This window comes from Anomaloglossus baeobatrachus, chromosome 4, assembly GCF_048569485.1.
Source record: "Anomaloglossus baeobatrachus isolate aAnoBae1 chromosome 4, aAnoBae1.hap1, whole genome shotgun sequence".
Taxonomy (NCBI): domain Eukaryota; kingdom Metazoa; phylum Chordata; class Amphibia; order Anura; family Aromobatidae; genus Anomaloglossus; species Anomaloglossus baeobatrachus.
The window spans coordinates 324,839,862-324,859,733 of record NC_134356.1 but is presented as its reverse complement, the minus strand read 5'-3'; the positions used below and the strand labels follow the sequence as shown (position 1 = coordinate 324,859,733).

Here is a 19,872-nt window from a genome sequence, read left to right as displayed (position 1 = left end):
CACCAGAGACAACAAGTCTGACACATACTCAACGGCTGGAGAGGATAATACAGGAGTATCTCCAAATGAACATCGATGCCATGACTGTGCAACTGGAGCTTTGCTCCTTTTGGGCTTCAAACATAGAAAAATGGCCAGAGCTCTCCAGTTACGCCTTGGAGATTTTGTCGTGTCCAGCTGCCAGCGTTGTCTCTGAACGTGTATTCAGTGCTGCTGGGTGTGTGCTGACAGATAAGCGCACGCGTCTGTCCAGTGACAATGTGGACAGACTGACGTTCATCAAAATGAACAAGTCATGGATCCAGAAGGAATTTACTACCCCTGTGTCATCCTGGGGAGAGTAAATGCTTGTGGATTTGGAATGTGCTTGATGCAAATCAAAACATCCTGTTTGCAACTAGGGCCCAAGTGCTGCCACTGATGGGGTGGGTGTCTGTGTGGCCCAATTTTTGGAAAAAAAGGGAGACTCCGCTTGGAGTAACCCTTGCTTGCTGTGTTTTTAAAAGAAGCCAAGATGAACAGAGCTGGGATCAGGAAAGACTTTGCTACCTACCCCGGTGTCATCCTGGGGACGGATAAGAATGGCGTATTTTTGAATGTGCTTGATGCAAATCAAAACATCCTGTTTGCAACTAGGGCCCAAGTGCTGCCACTGATGGGGTGGGTGTCTGTGTGGCCCAATTTTTGGAAAAAAGGGAGACTCCGCTTGGAGTAACCCTTGCTTGATGTGTTTTTAAAAGAAGCCAAGATGAACAGAGCTGGGATCAGGAAAGACTTTGCTACCTACCCCGGTGTCATCCTGGGGACGGATAAGAATGGCGTATTTTTGAATGTGCTTGATGCAAATCAAAACATCCTGTTTTCAACTAGGGCCCAAGTGCTGCCACTGATGGGGTGGGTGTCTGTGTGGCCCAATTTTTGGAAAAAAGGGAGACTCCGCTTGGAGTAACCCTTGCTTGATGTGTTTTTAAAAGAAGCCAAGATGAACAGAGCTGGGATCAGGAAAGACTTTGCTACCTACCCCGGTGTCATCCTGGGGACGGATAAGAATGGCGTATTTTTGAATGTGCTTGATGCAAATCAAAACATCCTGTTTTCAACTAGGGCCCAAGTGCTGCCACTGATGGGGTGGGTGTCTGTGTGGCCCAATTTTTGGAAAAAAGGGAGACTCCGCTTGGAGTAACCCTTGCTTACATTGTTTTTAAAAGAAGACAAGATGAACAGAGCTGGGATCAGGAAATACTTTGCTACCTACCCCGGTGTCATCCTGGGGACGGATAAGAATGGCGTATTTTGGAATGTGCTTGATGCAAATCAAAACATCCTGTTTTCAACTAGGGCCCAAGTGCTGCCACTGATGGGGTGGGTGTCTGTGTGGCCCAATTTTTGGAAAAAAGGGAGACTCCGCTTGGAGTAACCCTTGCTTGATGTGTTTTTAAAAGAAGCCAAGATGAACAGAGCTGGGATCAGGAAATACTTTGCTACCTACCCCGGTGTCATCCTGGGGACGGATAAGAATGGCGTATTTTTGAATGTGCTTGATGCAAATCAAAACATCCTGTTTTCAACTAGGGCCCAAGTGCTGCCACTGATGGGGTGGGTGTCTGTGTGGCCCAATTTTTGGAAAAAAAGGGAGACTCCGCTTGGAGTAACCCTTGCTTGCTGTGTTTTTAAAAGAAGCCAAGATGAACAGAGCTGGGATCAGGAAAGACTTTGCTACCTACCCCGGTGTCATCCTGGGGACGGATAAGAATGGCGTATTTTTGAATGTGCTTGATGCAAATCAAAACATCCTGTTTGCAACTAGGGCCCAAGTGCTGCCACTGATGGGGTGGGTGTCTGTGTGGCCCAATTTTTGGAAAAAAGGGAGACTCCGCTTGGAGTAACCCTTGCTTGCTGTGTTTTTAAAAGAAGCCAAGATGAACAGAGCTGGGATCAGGAAATACTTTGCTACCTACCCCGGTGTCATCCTGGGGACGGATAAGAATGGCGTATTTTGGAATGTGCTTGATGCAAATCAAAACATCCTGTTTGCAACTAGGGCCCAAGTGCTGCCACTGATGGGGTGGGTGTCTGTGTGGCCCAATTTTTGGAAAAAAGGGAGACTCCGCTTGGAGTAACCCTTGCTTACATTGTTTTTAAAAGAAGACAAGATGAACAGAGCTGGGATCAGGAAATACTTTGCTACCTACCCCGGTGTCATCATGGGGACGGATAAGAATGGCGTATTTTTGAATGTGCTTGATGCAAATCAAAACATCCTGTTTTCAACTAGGGCCCAAGTGCTGCCACTGATGGGGTGGGTGTCTGTGTGGCCCAATTTTTGGAAAAAAAGGGAGACTCCGCTTGGAGTAACCCTTGCTTGCTGTGTTTTTAAAAGAAGCCAAGATGAACAGAGCTGGGATCAGGAAAGACTTTATCTACCTATCCCGGTGTCATCCTGGGGACGGATAAGAATGGCGTATTTTGGAATGTGCTTGATGCAAATCTAGCTGTGAAGTGTACAACTGGGGCACAACTGCTGCCACTGAATGGGTGGGTGTGTGGGGCCCAATTTTTGGAAAAAAAGGGAGACTCCGCTTGGAGTAACCCTTGCTTGATGTGTTTTTAAAAGAAGCCAAGATGAACAGAGCTGGGATCAGGAAATACTTTGCTACCTACCCCGGTGTCATCCTGGGGACGGATAAGAATGGCGTATTTTGGAATGTGCTTGATGCAAATCAAAACATCCTGTTTGCAACTAGGGCCCAAGTGCTGCCACTGATGGGGTGGGTGTCTGTGTGGCCCAATTTTTGGAAAAAAGGGAGACTCCGCTTGGAGTAACCCTTGCTTACATTGTTTTTAAAAGAAGACAAGATGAACAGAGCTGGGATCAGGAAATACTTTGCTACCTACCCCGGTGTCATCATGGGGACGGATAAGAATGGCGTATTTTTGAATGTGCTTGATGCAAATCAAAACATCCTGTTTGCAACTAGGGCCCAAGTGCTGCCACTGATGGGGTGGGTGTCTGTGTGGCCCAATTTTTGGAAAAAAAGGGAGACTCCGCTTGGAGTAACCCTTGCTTGCTGTGTTTTTAAAAGAAGCCAAGATGAACAGAGCTGGGATCAGGAAAGACTTTATCTACCTACCCCGGTGTCATCCTGGGGACGGATAAGAATGGCGTATTTTGGAATGTGCTTGATGCAAATCTAGCTGTGAAGTGTACAACTGGGGCACAACTACTGCCACTGAATGGGTGGGTGTGTGGGGCCCAATTTTTGGAAAAAAAAGGGAGACTCCGCTTGGAGTAACCCTTGCTTGCTGTGTTTTTAAAAGAAGCCAAGATGAACAGAGCTGGGATCAGGAAAGACTTTATCTACCTACCCCGGTGTCATCCTGGGGACGGATAAGAATGGCGTATTTTGGAATGTGCTTGATGCAAATCTAGCTGTGAAGTGTACAACTGGGGCACAACTGCTGCCACTGAATGGGTGGGTGTGTGGGGCCCAATTTTTGGAAAAAAAGGGAGACTCCGCTTGGAGTAACCCTTGCTTGATGTGTTTTTAAAAGAAGCCAAGATGAACAGAGCTGGGATCAGGAAATACTTTGCTACCTACCCCGGTGTCATCCTGGGGACGGATAAGAATGGCGTATTTTTGAATGTGCTTGATGCAAATCAAAACATCCTGTTTTCAACTAGGGCCCAAGTGCTGCCACTGATGGGGTGGGTGTCTGTGTGGCCCAATTTTTGGAAAAAAAGGGAGACTCCGCTTGGAGTAACCCTTGCTTGCTGTGTTTTTAAAAGAAGCCAAGATGAACAGAGCTGGGATCAGGAAAGACTTTGCTACCTACCCCGGTGTCATCCTGGGGACGGATAAGAATGGCGTATTTTTGAATGTGCTTGATGCAAATCAAAACATCCTGTTTGCAACTAGGGCCCAAGTGCTGCCACTGATGGGGTGGGTGTCTGTGTGGCCCAATTTTTGGAAAAAAGGGAGACTCCGCTTGGAGTAACCCTTGCTTGATGTGTTTTTAAAAGAAGCCAAGATGAACAGAGCTGGGATCAGGAAAGACTTTGCTACCTACCCCGGTGTCATCCTGGGGACGGATAAGAATGGCGTATTTTTGAATGTGCTTGATGCAAATCAAAACATCCTGTTTTCAACTAGGGCCCAAGTGCTGCCACTGATGGGGTGGGTGTCTGTGTGGCCCAATTTTTGGAAAAAAAGGGAGACTCCGCTTGGAGTAACCCTTGCTTGATGTGTTTTTAAAAGAAGCCAAGATGAACAGAGCTGGGATCAGGAAAGACTTTGCTACCTACCCCGGTGTCATCCTGGGGACGGATAAGAATGGCGTATTTTTGAATGTGCTTGATGCAAATCAAAACATCCTGTTTGCAACTAGGGCCCAAGTGCTGCCACTGATGGGGTGGGTGTCTGTGTGGCCCAATTTTTGGAAAAAAAGGGAGACTCCGCTTGGAGTAACCCTTGCTTGATGTGTTTTTAAAAGAAGCCAAGATGAACAGAGCTGGGATCAGGAAAGACTTTGCTACCTACCCCGGTGTCATCCTGGGGACGGATAAGAATGGCGTATTTTTGAATGTGCTTGATGCAAATCAAAACATCCTGTTTGCAACTAGGGCCCAAGTGCTGCCACTGATGGGGTGGGTGTCTGTGTGGCCCAATTTTTGGAAAAAAAGGGAGACTCCGCTTGGAGTAACCCTTGCTTGATGTGTTTTTAAAAGAAGCCAAGATGAACAGAGCTGGGATCAGCAAAGACTTTGCTACCTACCCCGGTGTCATCCTGGGGACGGATAAGAATGGCGTATTTTTGAATGTGCTTGATGCAAATCAAAACATCCTGTTTGCAACTAGGGCCCAAGTGCTGCCACTGATGGGGTGGGTGTCTGTGTGGCCCAATTTTTGGAAAAAAAGGGAGACTCCGCTTGGAGTAACCCTTGCTTGCTGTGTTTTTAAAAGAAGCCAAGATGAACAGAGCTGGGATCAGGAAAGACTTTATCTACCTACCCCGGTGTCATCCTGGGGACGGATAAGAATGGCGTATTTTGGAATGTGCTTGATGCAAATCTAGCTGTGAAGTGTACAACTGGGGCACAACTACTGCCACTGAATGGGTGGGTGTGTGGGGCCCAATTTTTGGAAAAAAAGGGAGACTCCGCTTGGAGTAACCCTTGCTTGATGTGTTTTTAAAAGAAGCCAAGATGAACAGAGCTGGGATCAGGAAATACTTTGCTACCTACCCCGGTGTCATCCTGGGGACGGATAAGAATGGCGTATTTTTGAATGTGCTTGATGCAAATCAAAACATCCTGTTTTCAACTAGGGCCCAAGTGCTGCCACTGATGGGGTGGGTGTCTGTGTGGCCCAATTTTTGGAAAAAAAGGGAGACTCCGCTTGGAGTAACCCTTGCTTGCTGTGTTTTTAAAAGAAGCCAAGATGAACAGAGCTGGGATCAGGAAAGACTTTGCTACCTACCCCGGTGTCATCCTGGGGACGGATAAGAATGGCGTATTTTTGAATGTGCTTGATGCAAATCAAAACATCCTGTTTGCAACTAGGGCCCAAGTGCTGCCACTGATGGGGTGGGTGTCTGTGTGGCCCAATTTTTGGAAAAAAGGGAGACTCCGCTTGGAGTAACCCTTGCTTGCTGTGTTTTTAAAAGAAGCCAAGATGAACAGAGCTGGGATCAGGAAATACTTTGCTACCTACCCCGGTGTCATCCTGGGGACGGATAAGAATGGCGTATTTTGGAATGTGCTTGATGCAAATCAAAACATCCTGTTTGCAACTAGGGCCCAAGTGCTGCCACTGATGGGGTGGGTGTCTGTGTGGCCCAATTTTTGGAAAAAAGGGAGACTCCGCTTGGAGTAACCCTTGCTTACATTGTTTTTAAAAGAAGACAAGATGAACAGAGCTGGGATCAGGAAATACTTTGCTACCTACCCCGGTGTCATCATGGGGACGGATAAGAATGGCGTATTTTTGAATGTGCTTGATGCAAATCAAAACATCCTGTTTTCAACTAGGGCCCAAGTGCTGCCACTGATGGGGTGGGTGTCTGTGTGGCCCAATTTTTGGAAAAAAAGGGAGACTCCGCTTGGAGTAACCCTTGCTTGCTGTGTTTTTAAAAGAAGCCAAGATGAACAGAGCTGGGATCAGGAAAGACTTTATCTACCTATCCCGGTGTCATCCTGGGGACGGATAAGAATGGCGTATTTTGGAATGTGCTTGATGCAAATCTAGCTGTGAAGTGTACAACTGGGGCACAACTGCTGCCACTGAATGGGTGGGTGTGTGGGGCCCAATTTTTGGAAAAAAAGGGAGACTCCGCTTGGAGTAACCCTTGCTTGCTGTGTTTTTAAAAGAAGCCAAGATGAACAGAGCTGGGATCAGGAAAGACTTTATCTACCTACCCCGGTGTCATCCTGGGGACGGATAAGAATGGCGTATTTTGGAATGTGCTTGATGCAAATCTAGCTGTGAAGTGTACAACTGGGGCACAACTACTGCCACTGAATGGGTGGGTGTGTGGGGCCCAATTTTTGGAAAAAAAAGGGAGACTCCGCTTGGAGTAACCCTTGCTTGCTGTGTTTTTAAAAGAAGCCAAGATGAACAGAGCTGGGATCAGGAAAGACTTTATCTACCTACCCCGGTGTCATCCTGGGGACGGATAAGAATGGCGTATTTTGGAATGTGCTTGATGCAAATCTAGCTGTGAAGTGTACAACTGGGGCACAACTGCTGCCACTGAATGGGTGGGTGTGTGGGGCCCAATTTTTGGAAAAAAAGGGAGACTCCGCTTGGAGTAACCCTTGCTTGATGTGTTTTTAAAAGAAGCCAAGATGAACAGAGCTGGGATCAGGAAATACTTTGCTACCTACCCCGGTGTCATCCTGGGGACGGATAAGAATGGCGTATTTTTGAATGTGCTTGATGCAAATCAAAACATCCTGTTTTCAACTAGGGCCCAAGTGCTGCCACTGATGGGGTGGGTGTCTGTGTGGCCCAATTTTTGGAAAAAAAGGGAGACTCCGCTTGGAGTAACCCTTGCTTGCTGTGTTTTTAAAAGAAGCCAAGATGAACAGAGCTGGGATCAGGAAAGACTTTGCTACCTACCCCGGTGTCATCCTGGGGACGGATAAGAATGGCGTATTTTTGAATGTGCTTGATGCAAATCAAAACATCCTGTTTGCAACTAGGGCCCAAGTGCTGCCACTGATGGGGTGGGTGTCTGTGTGGCCCAATTTTTGGAAAAAAGGGAGACTCCGCTTGGAGTAACCCTTGCTTGATGTGTTTTTAAAAGAAGCCAAGATGAACAGAGCTGGGATCAGGAAAGACTTTGCTACCTACCCCGGTGTCATCCTGGGGACGGATAAGAATGGCGTATTTTTGAATGTGCTTGATGCAAATCAAAACATCCTGTTTTCAACTAGGGCCCAAGTGCTGCCACTGATGGGGTGGGTGTCTGTGTGGCCCAATTTTTGGAAAAAAAGGGAGACTCCGCTTGGAGTAACCCTTGCTTGATGTGTTTTTAAAAGAAGCCAAGATGAACAGAGCTGGGATCAGGAAAGACTTTGCTACCTACCCCGGTGTCATCCTGGGGACGGATAAGAATGGCGTATTTTTGAATGTGCTTGATGCAAATCAAAACATCCTGTTTGCAACTAGGGCCCAAGTGCTGCCACTGATGGGGTGGGTGTCTGTGTGGCCCAATTTTTGGAAAAAAAGGGAGACTCCGCTTGGAGTAACCCTTGCTTGATGTGTTTTTAAAAGAAGCCAAGATGAACAGAGCTGGGATCAGGAAAGACTTTGCTACCTACCCCGGTGTCATCCTGGGGACGGATAAGAATGGCGTATTTTTGAATGTGCTTGATGCAAATCAAAACATCCTGTTTGCAACTAGGGCCCAAGTGCTGCCACTGATGGGGTGGGTGTCTGTGTGGCCCAATTTTTGGAAAAAAAGGGAGACTCCGCTTGGAGTAACCCTTGCTTGATGTGTTTTTAAAAGAAGCCAAGATGAACAGAGCTGGGATCAGCAAAGACTTTGCTACCTACCCCGGTGTCATCCTGGGGACGGATAAGAATGGCGTATTTTTGAATGTGCTTGATGCAAATCAAAACATCCTGTTTGCAACTAGGGCCCAAGTGCTGCCACTGATGGGGTGGGTGTCTGTGTGGCCCAATTTTTGGAAAAAAAGGGAGACTCCGCTTGGAGTAACCCTTGCTTGATGTGTTTTTAAAAGAAGCCAAGATGAACAGAGCTGGGATCAGGAAAGACTTTGCTACCTACCCCGGTGTCATCCTGGGGACGGATAAGAATGGCGTATTTTTGAATGTGCTTGATGCAAATCAAAACATCCTGTTTGCAACTAGGGCCCAAGTGCTGCCACTGATGGGGTGGGTGTCTGTGTGGCCCAATTTTTGGAAAAAAGGGAGACTCCGCTTGGAGTAACCTTTGCTTACATTGTTTTTAAAAGAAGCCAAGATGAACAAGTCATGGGTCAGCAAAGACTTTGCTACCTACCCCGGTGTCATCCTGGGGATGGATAAGAATGGCGTATTTTTGAATGTGCTTGATGCAAATGTAGCTGTGAAGTGTACAACTGGGGCACAACTGCTGCCACTGAAGGGGTGGGTGTGTGTGTGGCCCAATTTTTGGAAAAAATGGAGACTCCGCTTGGAGTTTTAACGGTGCGGTGCGGTGTTTTACATGATTTTAGAAGGGCGTGCCATGCCTATATCTGTGTGTCCTCCTCTTTTTCCTTGTCCAGCTGTTTTGTTTTCGCATGAGTATATGTCCTTGTCACTTTCCAATGTGTTTGAGTTGTTTGTCACCTTTAGGACACCTTTGAGGGTGTTTTCTAGGTGTTTTTCTGTGTTTGTGATTGCCTGCCATTGTTTCCTATGCAGTTCGAGTTCGGTTCGTCGAACGTTCGACGAACCGAACTCGAACGGGAGGTCCATTCGGCGAACCAACCTCGAGCCGAACCGCGACCGGTTCGCTCATCTCTAGCCCTTACTGTATCACTTAGCAGGGGAGTGTGAGACAACACTCCTGTAGGCTGAACATTGCCAACAGTTTGCCAGTTGAATGGCAGATAATGTTTTTAAAGTTATCACAGAATAAGAGTCTCTCTGCGTCTTTTGCTGCGTGAACAACTCCTCCTTGAAGTTCTAGATAGTCTCTTTAATGAATGCATAATCTGTACCAAAATGGGATATGAATCTTTTTAGAATAGACACAACATGTAGTCACAGGCCCTCCTCTCCATTTTTTACTGCACTTACAATTCATGTTTGGAATTCTAGATAGCTCTTGCAATGAGTGCATAGGCAGTACAAGGGTAGGAATCTGAATATTTTTAGAATTGACACGAAATGTAGGGACAGGCCATCCTCTCCATCTCTTGTTGAGTGTACAATCCCTCCTTAGGATTCTAGATAGTCCTTGAAATGAGTGCATAGGCGGTATCAGGGTAGGTATCTGAATCAGTTTAGAATGGACACAAAATGTAGTCACAGGCCCTCACCATCTCTTGCTGTGTGTGTTACAATCAATCTTTGTAATTTTAGCTGAGCCTTGCACTGAGTGCATAGCCTTTGCCAGTTTTAGAGCAAGATTCTTTATAATATTGAACCATTATTGAATCTGAGTCTCTCCTCAATGTCTCTTGCTGTCTATATTCATCCCACCTCCTAATTTTTGGCACCCTTTCACTTAGTGCATAGCCTTTACCAGTCTAAAAGTACCAAAAAATGGTCAAAAAATATTTTCTGAGGCACTCCTCTAGTTGTCTTTCAAGGAGAATTGCAGTTCATCTTTCTAGTTTGCGTCAGCCCTTGCACTTAGTGCATAGCCTTTATGAGTGTAGTCATCCCACTAATTAACAATTTTAACCGATTATGTAAGATCCCCCCCTTCTTAATGTCTAATACAGGATGTATTAAAGTCCCTCTTCCCTCTAATTTTTGTCATATCTTGTATTGTTTGCATAGGCTTTATGAGTTGTAAAGTCCCTCCTTCACAAATTAAACAGGATGTGTATAGCCATGTCTCACACACCACATGACAAATTAGTAAAATTTTAAAATTACACTGATGTGTGACTACCGGCGAAGGTAATTTTATTTACCCTTATATTATGTCATCTACTGTAGTCATAGACGACGGGGAAATACAGTGAGTGATGACCTGGCTGTTAAGGCTATGTTTACATGCTGCATTTCTGCAGCATTTTTGGCAGCATTTTTAATTAGTTTGATGCTAATTAAAAGCTGATTTTTCTAGTCCCTCCAAAAGCAATGAGATTTCATAAAGCTAATGCACACTATTGTTTATTTTTCCTCGCTGAAATGGAAAACTACTGCATTTTTGAACTAACACCGTGTGAATATAGCCAAAGGGGTAGAGAAGCCGTTTTATTTTTCTCTACTTAATCTTGCCTTGGAAATATCTCATTGTACAAGACAGAATGTTTCTCATCATTTTTTTCCATTATAATCAATTTTATCGTTGCTTTTGTATGTTTTAATGTCAGCACGTAAAAGTGACATAATACTCTGACAACATTGTTTTCAGCAGTGTCCAGGGAGTCAGTGATTTCCAGGACCCCCTCAGATCTGCCAGGTGGGTCTGCCATAAAAATGCTTGAGTTTCCCATTGACTTCAATTATGCTTGTTACTGGAGACGAGCACTTAAGCATTAGAAAATGCTCAACTCGAATAATGAGCACCTGAGCATTTTAGTGCTTGGCCATCAGTATCATCAACATGGTCTCTAAGGCTAGAATTCCTGCCTACAGGCCTCTAACACACTATCCTTTCTCCTGAAACACACTTTACACTAATTGAAGAGGAAGAGCAGTATTATTAGAGAATAGAATGGATTTTTTAGGTATCAGCAGCACAACCTGTAAGGCTACAATCCCTGCCTATAGGCCTCTAATACACTATCCCTACTCCAGAAGCTCAACCAACACTAATTGCAGACAACGAGTGGTATTATTTGAGAATAGAATAGATTTTTTTTTTAGGTATCAGCAGCACAGTCTGTAAAGTTAGAATCCCTGGCTAACAGAGTTCTAATACACTATCCCTACTCCAGAAGCTCACCCGACACTAGTTGCAAACTAATAGTGGTATTATTACAGAATAAAATACATTTTTTAGATATTTGCAACATGGTCTGCAAGGCTACAATTACTACCTACAGGCATGTTGTACAATATCCTTACTCCAGAAGCTCAACCAACACTAATTGCAGACAAAGAGCGGTATTATTCGAGAATAGAATAGATTTTTTTTTACCTATCATCTGTAAAGCTAGAGTCCCTGCCTACAGAGTTCTAATACACTATCTCTACTCTAGAAGCTTACCCGACACTAATTGCAGACTAAGGGGTGGTGTTGTTAGTGAATAGAATAGAATTTTTAGGTATAAGCATCATGGTTTGGAAGGCTACAATCCCTGCTTGAAGGTCTCTAATACACTGTCCCTTCACCAGAATCTCAGCTGACACTAATTGCAGACAAAGAGTGTTATTATTAGAGAATAGAATAGATTTGTTATGTATAAGCAGCAGCACGGTCTGTAAGGCTTAAATCCGTGCCTAAGGGCCTCTAATAAATTAAGTCTACTCCAGCAGCTTGCTCTACACTAAATGCAAGTAAGAGTGGTATTGTTAAAGAATAGAATAGAATTTTTAGGTAGCAGCAGCAAGGTCTGTAAGGATTAAATCCCTGCATACATGCCTCTAATACACTATGCCTACTCCAGAAGATTATCCTACAGTAAATGCAGACCAAGAGCAGTATTATGAGAGAATAGAATAGATTTCAATTAGCCCTGAAATGGACTGTTGATTTAATGTTGCATCAGCAAGTACTGTGACGCTATAATACACTGTCCCTTCTCCAGCAGAATCTCTCCCTAGTCCATCCACTATTTCCAGGTACAGTGCAACAAGCATGGCATCACTGAGTCTAATATAGACACGTTATATTTATATTATAGCCTCAGCCCCCTGATGAAGCCAGTCATGGTGAAACATGTTGGGGAGGCTATTAGCTGACTTGTTTTAGGCATAATAGGGCAATACTAACTTGATAACGTTGTAGGACAGTAGTCCACTTGCTCATAGTATCTGGTCCGCGGCCGGATACATGATCCAACATACATATTAGTTTGCTCTACTTACTGCTAATTTTAGATTGATTTGTTATCTGCATATATAATTAAAAGTTAAGTTTTATCAATCTTTAGCTAGTTGCCCTTTCGGCAAATCGTGTTCGCTTTAATATAAACACTTTGACACTATGCGGCCGACTAATCACAGTAATGCCCTAGACATCATTGCTTTGGCATTACCATGATTGGTAGGCAGTCCTCGCATATTTAGTGGCTGAAAAAAGCTGCAAAGCATGCAGGGCATAGACTCATGCATTGCGCCCGAGTATCAGAATACTCAATTGAGTATCGAGCATCTTACATGATATACCAACACAATGTACTCAGTATTTGTGAAGTGTAAAGGAAATGATACATGATTTCGAAATATTTTCAAACTATAATACTGAAAATTGCAGGAGTCATTTTTATTCAGACCCCTGTAGTCTGATACCCTTAAACAAAATCCTGAGTGACCCATTGCCTCTAGAAATCATCTAATTGTTAAATTGTGGCCACTTGTGTACAATTTATTATCAGTATAACTACAGCTGTTCTGTGAAGGCCTCAGAGGTTTGTTTGAAAACATTAGCGATCAAAGAGCATCATTAAAACCAAGAAACACACCAAACAAGTCAGAGATAAAGTTGTGGAAATAGTAAAGCAGAATTAGGTTATAAAAAATAGCCAAAGCCCTGAACATCTCACATAGCACTGTTCAATCCATCAGCCAAAAATGGAAGGAGTATGACACAATTGGAAACCTACAAGATATGGCCATCCACCTAAAGTGACATTCCAAGCAAGGACAGCACTGGAGGCCCTGTAGAGATCCACAGCTCAGGTGGGAGAATCTGTCCATAGGACAATTGTTATTTGTATACTTTACAAATGAGGACTTACTGGAAGTGTGGCAAAAAGAAAGCTTTGAAAATTCCTGTTTGCAGTTTGTAAGAAGCTATATAGGAAACACAGCTAGAAAGTGGAAGAAAGCTTTCTGCTAAGATGAGATAAAAGTGGAATCTTTTGGGATAAACACAAAATATTATGTCTGGTGGAAAACTATCACTGCACATCACCCTTGAAACACCTGAAAACACCATCCCCACCGTCAAACATTGTGGTGGTTGCATCTTTCTATGGAAATGCATTTATTCAGCAGGGACAGGGAAACTGGTCAGAGTTGATGAGAAGATGGAGGGAGCTAAATACAGAGCAATCCTTTAGGAAAACCTGTTAGAGACTGCAAAAGACATACGACTGAGGAGGGGTAGGCTCTCCTTCCATCAGGTCAACTACCGTAATCATGCTATCAGAGCTACAGTGGAACGGCTTGGATCAAAGCATATTCATGTGCTTGAATGTCCCAGACCTAAATTTTATTGAGAATCTACGACAAGACTTGAAAATTGTTGTTCACAGACGCTCTTCATCCAATCTCACTGAGCTAGAGCTAGTTTGGAAAAAGAATGGGAAAAAATATCAGCCTCCAAATATGTAAAGCTGGTAGAGACATAGCCCAAAAGACCTGCAGCAGTAAATGCAACAAACGGTGGTCCTTAAAAATATTGACTCATGGAGGCTGAAAAAATTTAGAAAAGCATGAGTCATTTCCATTACACTTCACAAATATTTGCCCATATATATATATATATATATATATATATATATATATATATATATATATATATATATATATATACACACACCTCATATAGATCAGAGAGAGAATAATAATGAATAATGAATGTCCATTACATGGAACTCGTAATTCTTCTGCATGAAAGCAGGTTTATACTCAGCAGTTGGTCTGACTTGGCGATATCACTTGCTCAGTTTCTTCGATTAATATGCCCCAGGCAACTATGTTCATAGATGACATAGTATGCAAATTAATTGAGGTGCAAGTGAAAAAAAACTACCCCGATAACAGCTGTAGCTCAACACGGGACATTTATTCCAACAATAAAATTCAAGTGATGCAATGTTATTCATTTTCTTCTCAACCATAACATCTGATAATGGCTAAACTATTATTGACTGTACTCACTGCTCTTCTTTACAAGATCTTTTACACAAACACTCTTGGACTGAATACTTTATACATTACATGTGGTATAATCTGTAGACATACAGTAGCAATATAGGGAACTGAATATAAATCTAATAATAATAATAATAATTTGGTCAAAAGAATTAGATATTTTATTTTATTCCAGAAATGTAGGCAAATGAATGAAATGGTTTCATATACATGTTTACATCCAACAGTTCAGAAATATTGTTTATACATATAGTAAAAATGTACATCCTTTTACCGAACCAGATCTCATTGGTGAAAGATTCTGAATTATATGAACAAATATACCAACGATCCAAAAGAGTAAGACATAGTATATTAACTACAAGTACAAGAAACCCAAGATTTATTAAAAAATAACAAAAATAAAAAAAAAAAATGGTAATTTTCATACTTTAGCATGTCAAGTTAGTTTTTATGTACGGATGTGAATACATTTGCAACAGCTTCAAGTGAATGTGACCAATGTCAACATATTTTAAATATTTTTTCAGTGGTACAGTAGATATATATTCTACTTGTGCTTCCAATTACCTCGACTGAGATTATATAGAAATGGAGTTAAAGAGCTGTGTGTGTAAAATGATTATGATTGCTTCCCCAAATGTCTTGGTTTTCAAATGAAAGTAATTCACAAGTAATTCTATCTAATACTTCTAACAGTCACAAGAAAATTGAATTGATGTTCAAATCTAAGAAGTATGCCATGATTCCCGCTATATAGAATGTCATCTATATATTCATTAACTTGGTAGCACCTATTTCCTACGTATAGTAAAGGCAGCCATGTTGTAAAATGAGCCAATGTTTATGGCCTATAACTTTTTCACGGGTCAAGAAGTTTTTCTATGAAATCTCATAACATAAAACGGCAGCCTACACTTTGCATTGGCGTTAAGTGTACCCAAAAGCAATTGTGTTTTAAATAATGGAAATATGTAAAATAAAAATCTGATAACTCCCTGGTGTTAGAGGTAGACAGTTTTCTTTCAAATCCTAGGTTTGGTCCTTTTTATTTTATTCAGCAGTGAAAGCCATGAATACAAGAACAAATAACAGCTGTTACAATTCAACCATGACTTCTAACGTCAGAGAATTCAAGATATGAACACACAGTACACAGTAATGAAAAAAGTATCAAAAAATTAGTTTACCTCAAAAAGATAAATAAACAGGTATATACCACCAATACATAAACAGATGTTTGTGCTACAGGTAAAATTAGCTGTATACAAAACATAATGGATCCCCATCATCATCATATGATAGAAGCAAGAATACATGAGCCATTTTAATTGTCAGACATTATGCTTTATAAGGTATGCACAGAAGTTCAAGCAATAAATACATACATTAGTTCAAAGCCTTACAACAGCTACGCAAAGCAGAGCGGGAAAGCGGGTTTGCTATTACTAGCAAGCAATGATATAAGAGTAAAAATTAATGAAATGCATTAAAGCAACGTTTTTCTTAGAAAAAAGTCTGGTCATTTATGGGTCCACCAACATTTTTACATAATATGCACAATTATCAAAATACAGACCAAGCATCTCAGAAAACCCCAAAAAAACCTAACATCTAATTTCAAAGCAACTGCAGTTTTGGAGGTTTTTCTGGTATATGTGCAAGCAGCTATTTTTAATTGTATTTATACAAAACCCATGCAAAACTCTACAGGTATATGCATTCTGTGGCTGAGACTTCCTTTCAAAGTTTTGTAACTGAGGTATGCATACTTAAGCATTGTCGTCTTTGGCCACTATCTTGATGGTGCAAGTATCACATTATTTTTTTTATACTACCAAGGTGGACACACATATGAAGACTAATTGCCCCATTTTTATATAGTCTTTCCCTATTTATCATAATGATCAAGGGCGCTCTTTCCATAAGTAATGTGACGTGATCATCTGATGCTAGAAAATTGAGCTTTCTGCTGATATGACCAATAGACAAACACCATGAAAGTAGCAGGTACTGTGATACTGTGACAATTAATGTTATCTGCCTTGTTTTTCTTTTGTTTCTAATTTTGTTTTGTGCAGAGGTAGAAGCTTTCAGAAAGCCTTTTGGGTAAGTGGGAAAACCCCTTTGAAAGCTGTTGTATCCTTCTATTTGGCGTGATAGATGACTGTGTATATCTTTAAGTAATTCTCGCTGACTCCAGCAAAGAATAAATGATGAGCTTAGTTTGCAAGAACCAGTTCCATCATATGGAGCTGGTACATATGTTAAGCTCTAGCAGCCACCTTCTGTCAAAATCTGTTTGTAAAGCAATAACCATAATTAGGTTATGAGGTCCCTCGGTTTGGGTAAAGTATTATCAAGACTTGGCACAGCACATAAAAAGCAACATGTAAAGTTTCTAGGTTTTAGAAAACACCTATGTTATTACAACATAGCAAATAATTGGAACATTTTTGGGTTTGGATTTTTTTTGTTTGAAAACTAGCATTCCAACAAGTTGGTCAGTGCAAGTTTTTAGAAGGGGTGTATTGTTAGTGTTAATATCCCGTATACGCAGAGGCAGAATTCTATGTAACTTTGGTTTGACTGAAAATAAATACCATGGTCTACGATTGCTATATCTTTGATTTCAGTGTAAAACTTACCTAGCTCACTTTAAATCAATATGAAATTATTTTTTTGGCTTTACTAGACCGTTTACGTTTGGTTCCTACGTTTTTTTTTTATTTATTATAACTTAAGACTATAAAAATAGTACACAACAGATAGACCATACAGTACAAGACATTATAACAACATGTATTCACCACAAAAATAAAAAATAAAATAATAACAACTGACTGTATGGGAAGTAAAATAAAAAATAAAACACAATGTTTATATATAACAATATGCAATCTGCATTTGTCAAGTACATATATATTTTGGTTGGTTGGTCATCCACATTTTGTTGCTTTCTATTAATCTTCCACTGGAGAGACTGTTCTCACCTTTGTCTTATGTGAAACCTTCATAGTATTTAGAGTGGCTTTTGGCCTCAGAAGAATACATTATTTCTCTTTGAACTTTCCTTATTTGTTTCTTTGTGTAGGGCTAAATAAAAAGATCCCAGAGGTCATCAGAAAACAGCAGGTAGTTCGTGGAACGGTTCCTTTGTACTAATTAAAGTTACAGAAGACTGACCAAAGCAAGTGGCTGCTTCTGTCGTTGAGCTATTGGCCATTGTTAGAGTTGGCTTTGGTTTGCAGCTGTAGCCTTTGACTGTGTTTTCAGGTAGACAAAGCTTTATCACAAGGAGGTAAATAGTACAGTTGTAAGATATATGCAGATATGCAAATGTTTCTATGGCGTTCGCACATACAATGTTAGTTTAGGATTGCACTTTACAACTTAACACTAACAGCACAGACTGGAAGCCTAAAGGTTCTTGGATGTTGCAACAGTCTAATTACTGTGGTTTTTGTAATACCAAATTTATGTCATTTACAGTTGGTGGTACCAACATAAAAAAAGAAAAAGAAAGGAAAAAAAACACAAAAACAAAAATAAATGTGCTTGTTTGATTTTGCTTTTCACTTTAGCTAAACAAGCAGTGTTACTAACTTTTGATCCTACTCCTGTGCAAATTAAAAACAATAGCAACAAGCTGAACTTGGCCAGGATTTGTTTCTAACATTATATCTACTGCATGTTTGAGATTCACATTGATGAAACTAACACTATTTTTGGCAGTATATGAGGCCTTTTTCTTTCTACAGAACATGTATCCTCATATTCAGTCATTTCATGAACCCTTTTGAGCCATATTTTAAATGGGCAAGCCATTATATAAAGTACAGTTTTTTTGTATTTTGTTTGTTTTTTTTCAAGAAAATCAGTTTTTGCCTTAAAAAAGAAGACAACAAGCAGTTTCCTTGTTGCATTAAATCCCAAAGGGCTGGTTTAACAAGTTCCTCTAGGACTGTCTCCGTAATCCATGCGTAATAAATAGTCACAGTAAAAATCTGTCAAATATTCATGGTTGTGGAGTGGTTGGGAAGGTCAGTGCTATGTCCCTTCAATTGAGGTCTTTTAAGTCTTTTTTTTATTCCAGATCTTCAGACAATGGCTCTTCCTCAAGCTCTCTGTCTTCTTCCAACTCTGGACTGTGGTTAGCTGTTGTTACCAATGACATTGGGCAGTCCTCGTCATCAGCAATCACTGGTTCTTCTTTGACATGTATAGAATGTCTGAAATGAGAAAAACAATGTTATCTATAATAAATATCAATATTTTCATTTCAATACATTCTCATCAGAATTTTATCATGTTTTATCCTCTAAAGTATACAGACAACAAAAATGATGCATTAATTTTATATCTTTTCTATATAGAATTTATATTATTACTTAAAAAAGTCAAGTAGACTTGTACGTTTTTGACATGTCCTCCAGCTAATAGAGAAGTAAAATATAGGGTTAATTAAAGCATAAACACCTTAAAGAAAATATATATATATATATATATATATATATATATATATATATATATATATATATATAGTTCAAAATAACCTCTACCATATGAATAACAAAATGCTATGGACAAAGTTGGATTTCCTTAAGATTAAGAATCCATATAGGTAAACATTCTTCAAACATCATTAAATGATATCCATAAGGTACATTTTTTAGACACATGTGGAACAGCCAAAGATGTAAGATTCTAATTCTCTTTTCATCTGTAATGTATGGATACGAGAAGTGAATGTTTAAAACCTTATGTGTATTTTACAATATGTATACATATCTATTCTAAACAATTCACCCAAATTCCAGTTATATTAATTTTATGGTATACTCTTATTAAAAATGATATTCTATAATATATTTAATATTTAATGAATACACAAAATAGTCATTGAAACACTTGTAACAAGTATCGACACAACAAAACTGTAAAGTGTACATTTTCAAGAAAAGATAAGTTATAAAAATAAAGATCTGGTGGTAAAAAAACATTTTTGGTAATAAATAATATGCCTAATGGCAAAAAAAATAATTAAAATTATTGATAATTTTACTGCAATTATTGCCGTATTTTAAAGTTTAGGTGACAAAGAAATGACAGAATCTTCTATGAAAAATTCAACTGTGCTATAAGTATTTTTCTCATTTTTATTTTAACTTTTATTTGTAGAAAGTATTTTTTAACCCTTCTCATTCAGGTAATGTAGGATTGTTTTAAAGTGAATTAACATGCCCGACTCAACTTCCACTATATATTGATGTTGGACTTAGAAAAGGACAATTTTGTGAATGTTTGTCCAAAATTCAGTAATAACGATTTATCATATTGGATTTGTTAAAGAAAATAATTTATTGCTTACTACTAATAGACTATACTAGACACTAAAAAGTCTAACTTATAGAGCCTTTTACACTGCTACAAGTGCTCATCAGAGATGTATATATTCCTATTGGAGCATGTAGCATATTACAAAATGCTTTATTTCATAATTTAACCATTTAAAGCAGGAGCTGCCCTGTATAATGAATGGATTGTATGATAAAAGGAGTTTTTGCACGAGACATCCCATACGGGTTTATAGCAGCAAAATGTTTATTAGCCTTAATATGATATGCGTAGACATCATCACCGCATTAAGAATAAAAGG

General features: G+C 40.3%; 1 protein-coding gene across 13 annotated transcripts in view; it reads right to left on the bottom strand.

Annotated features, from left to right (window-relative positions):
• Nucleotides 1–14,103: 14,103 nt before the first annotated feature.
• Nucleotides 14,104–19,872, bottom strand: part of FOXP2 (forkhead box P2) — a 328,235-nt gene continuing 322,466 nt past the window's right edge. For all 13 annotated transcript variants that reach the window (XM_075345016.1, XM_075345023.1, XM_075345025.1 and 10 more), the window contains one exon: nucleotides 14,104–18,445. In XM_075345016.1, coding sequence (XP_075201131.1) covers nucleotides 18,301–18,445 — 145 coding nt within the window. In that variant the 3' untranslated portion in view covers nucleotides 14,104–18,300. The remainder of the gene's footprint in view (nucleotides 18,446–19,872) is intronic.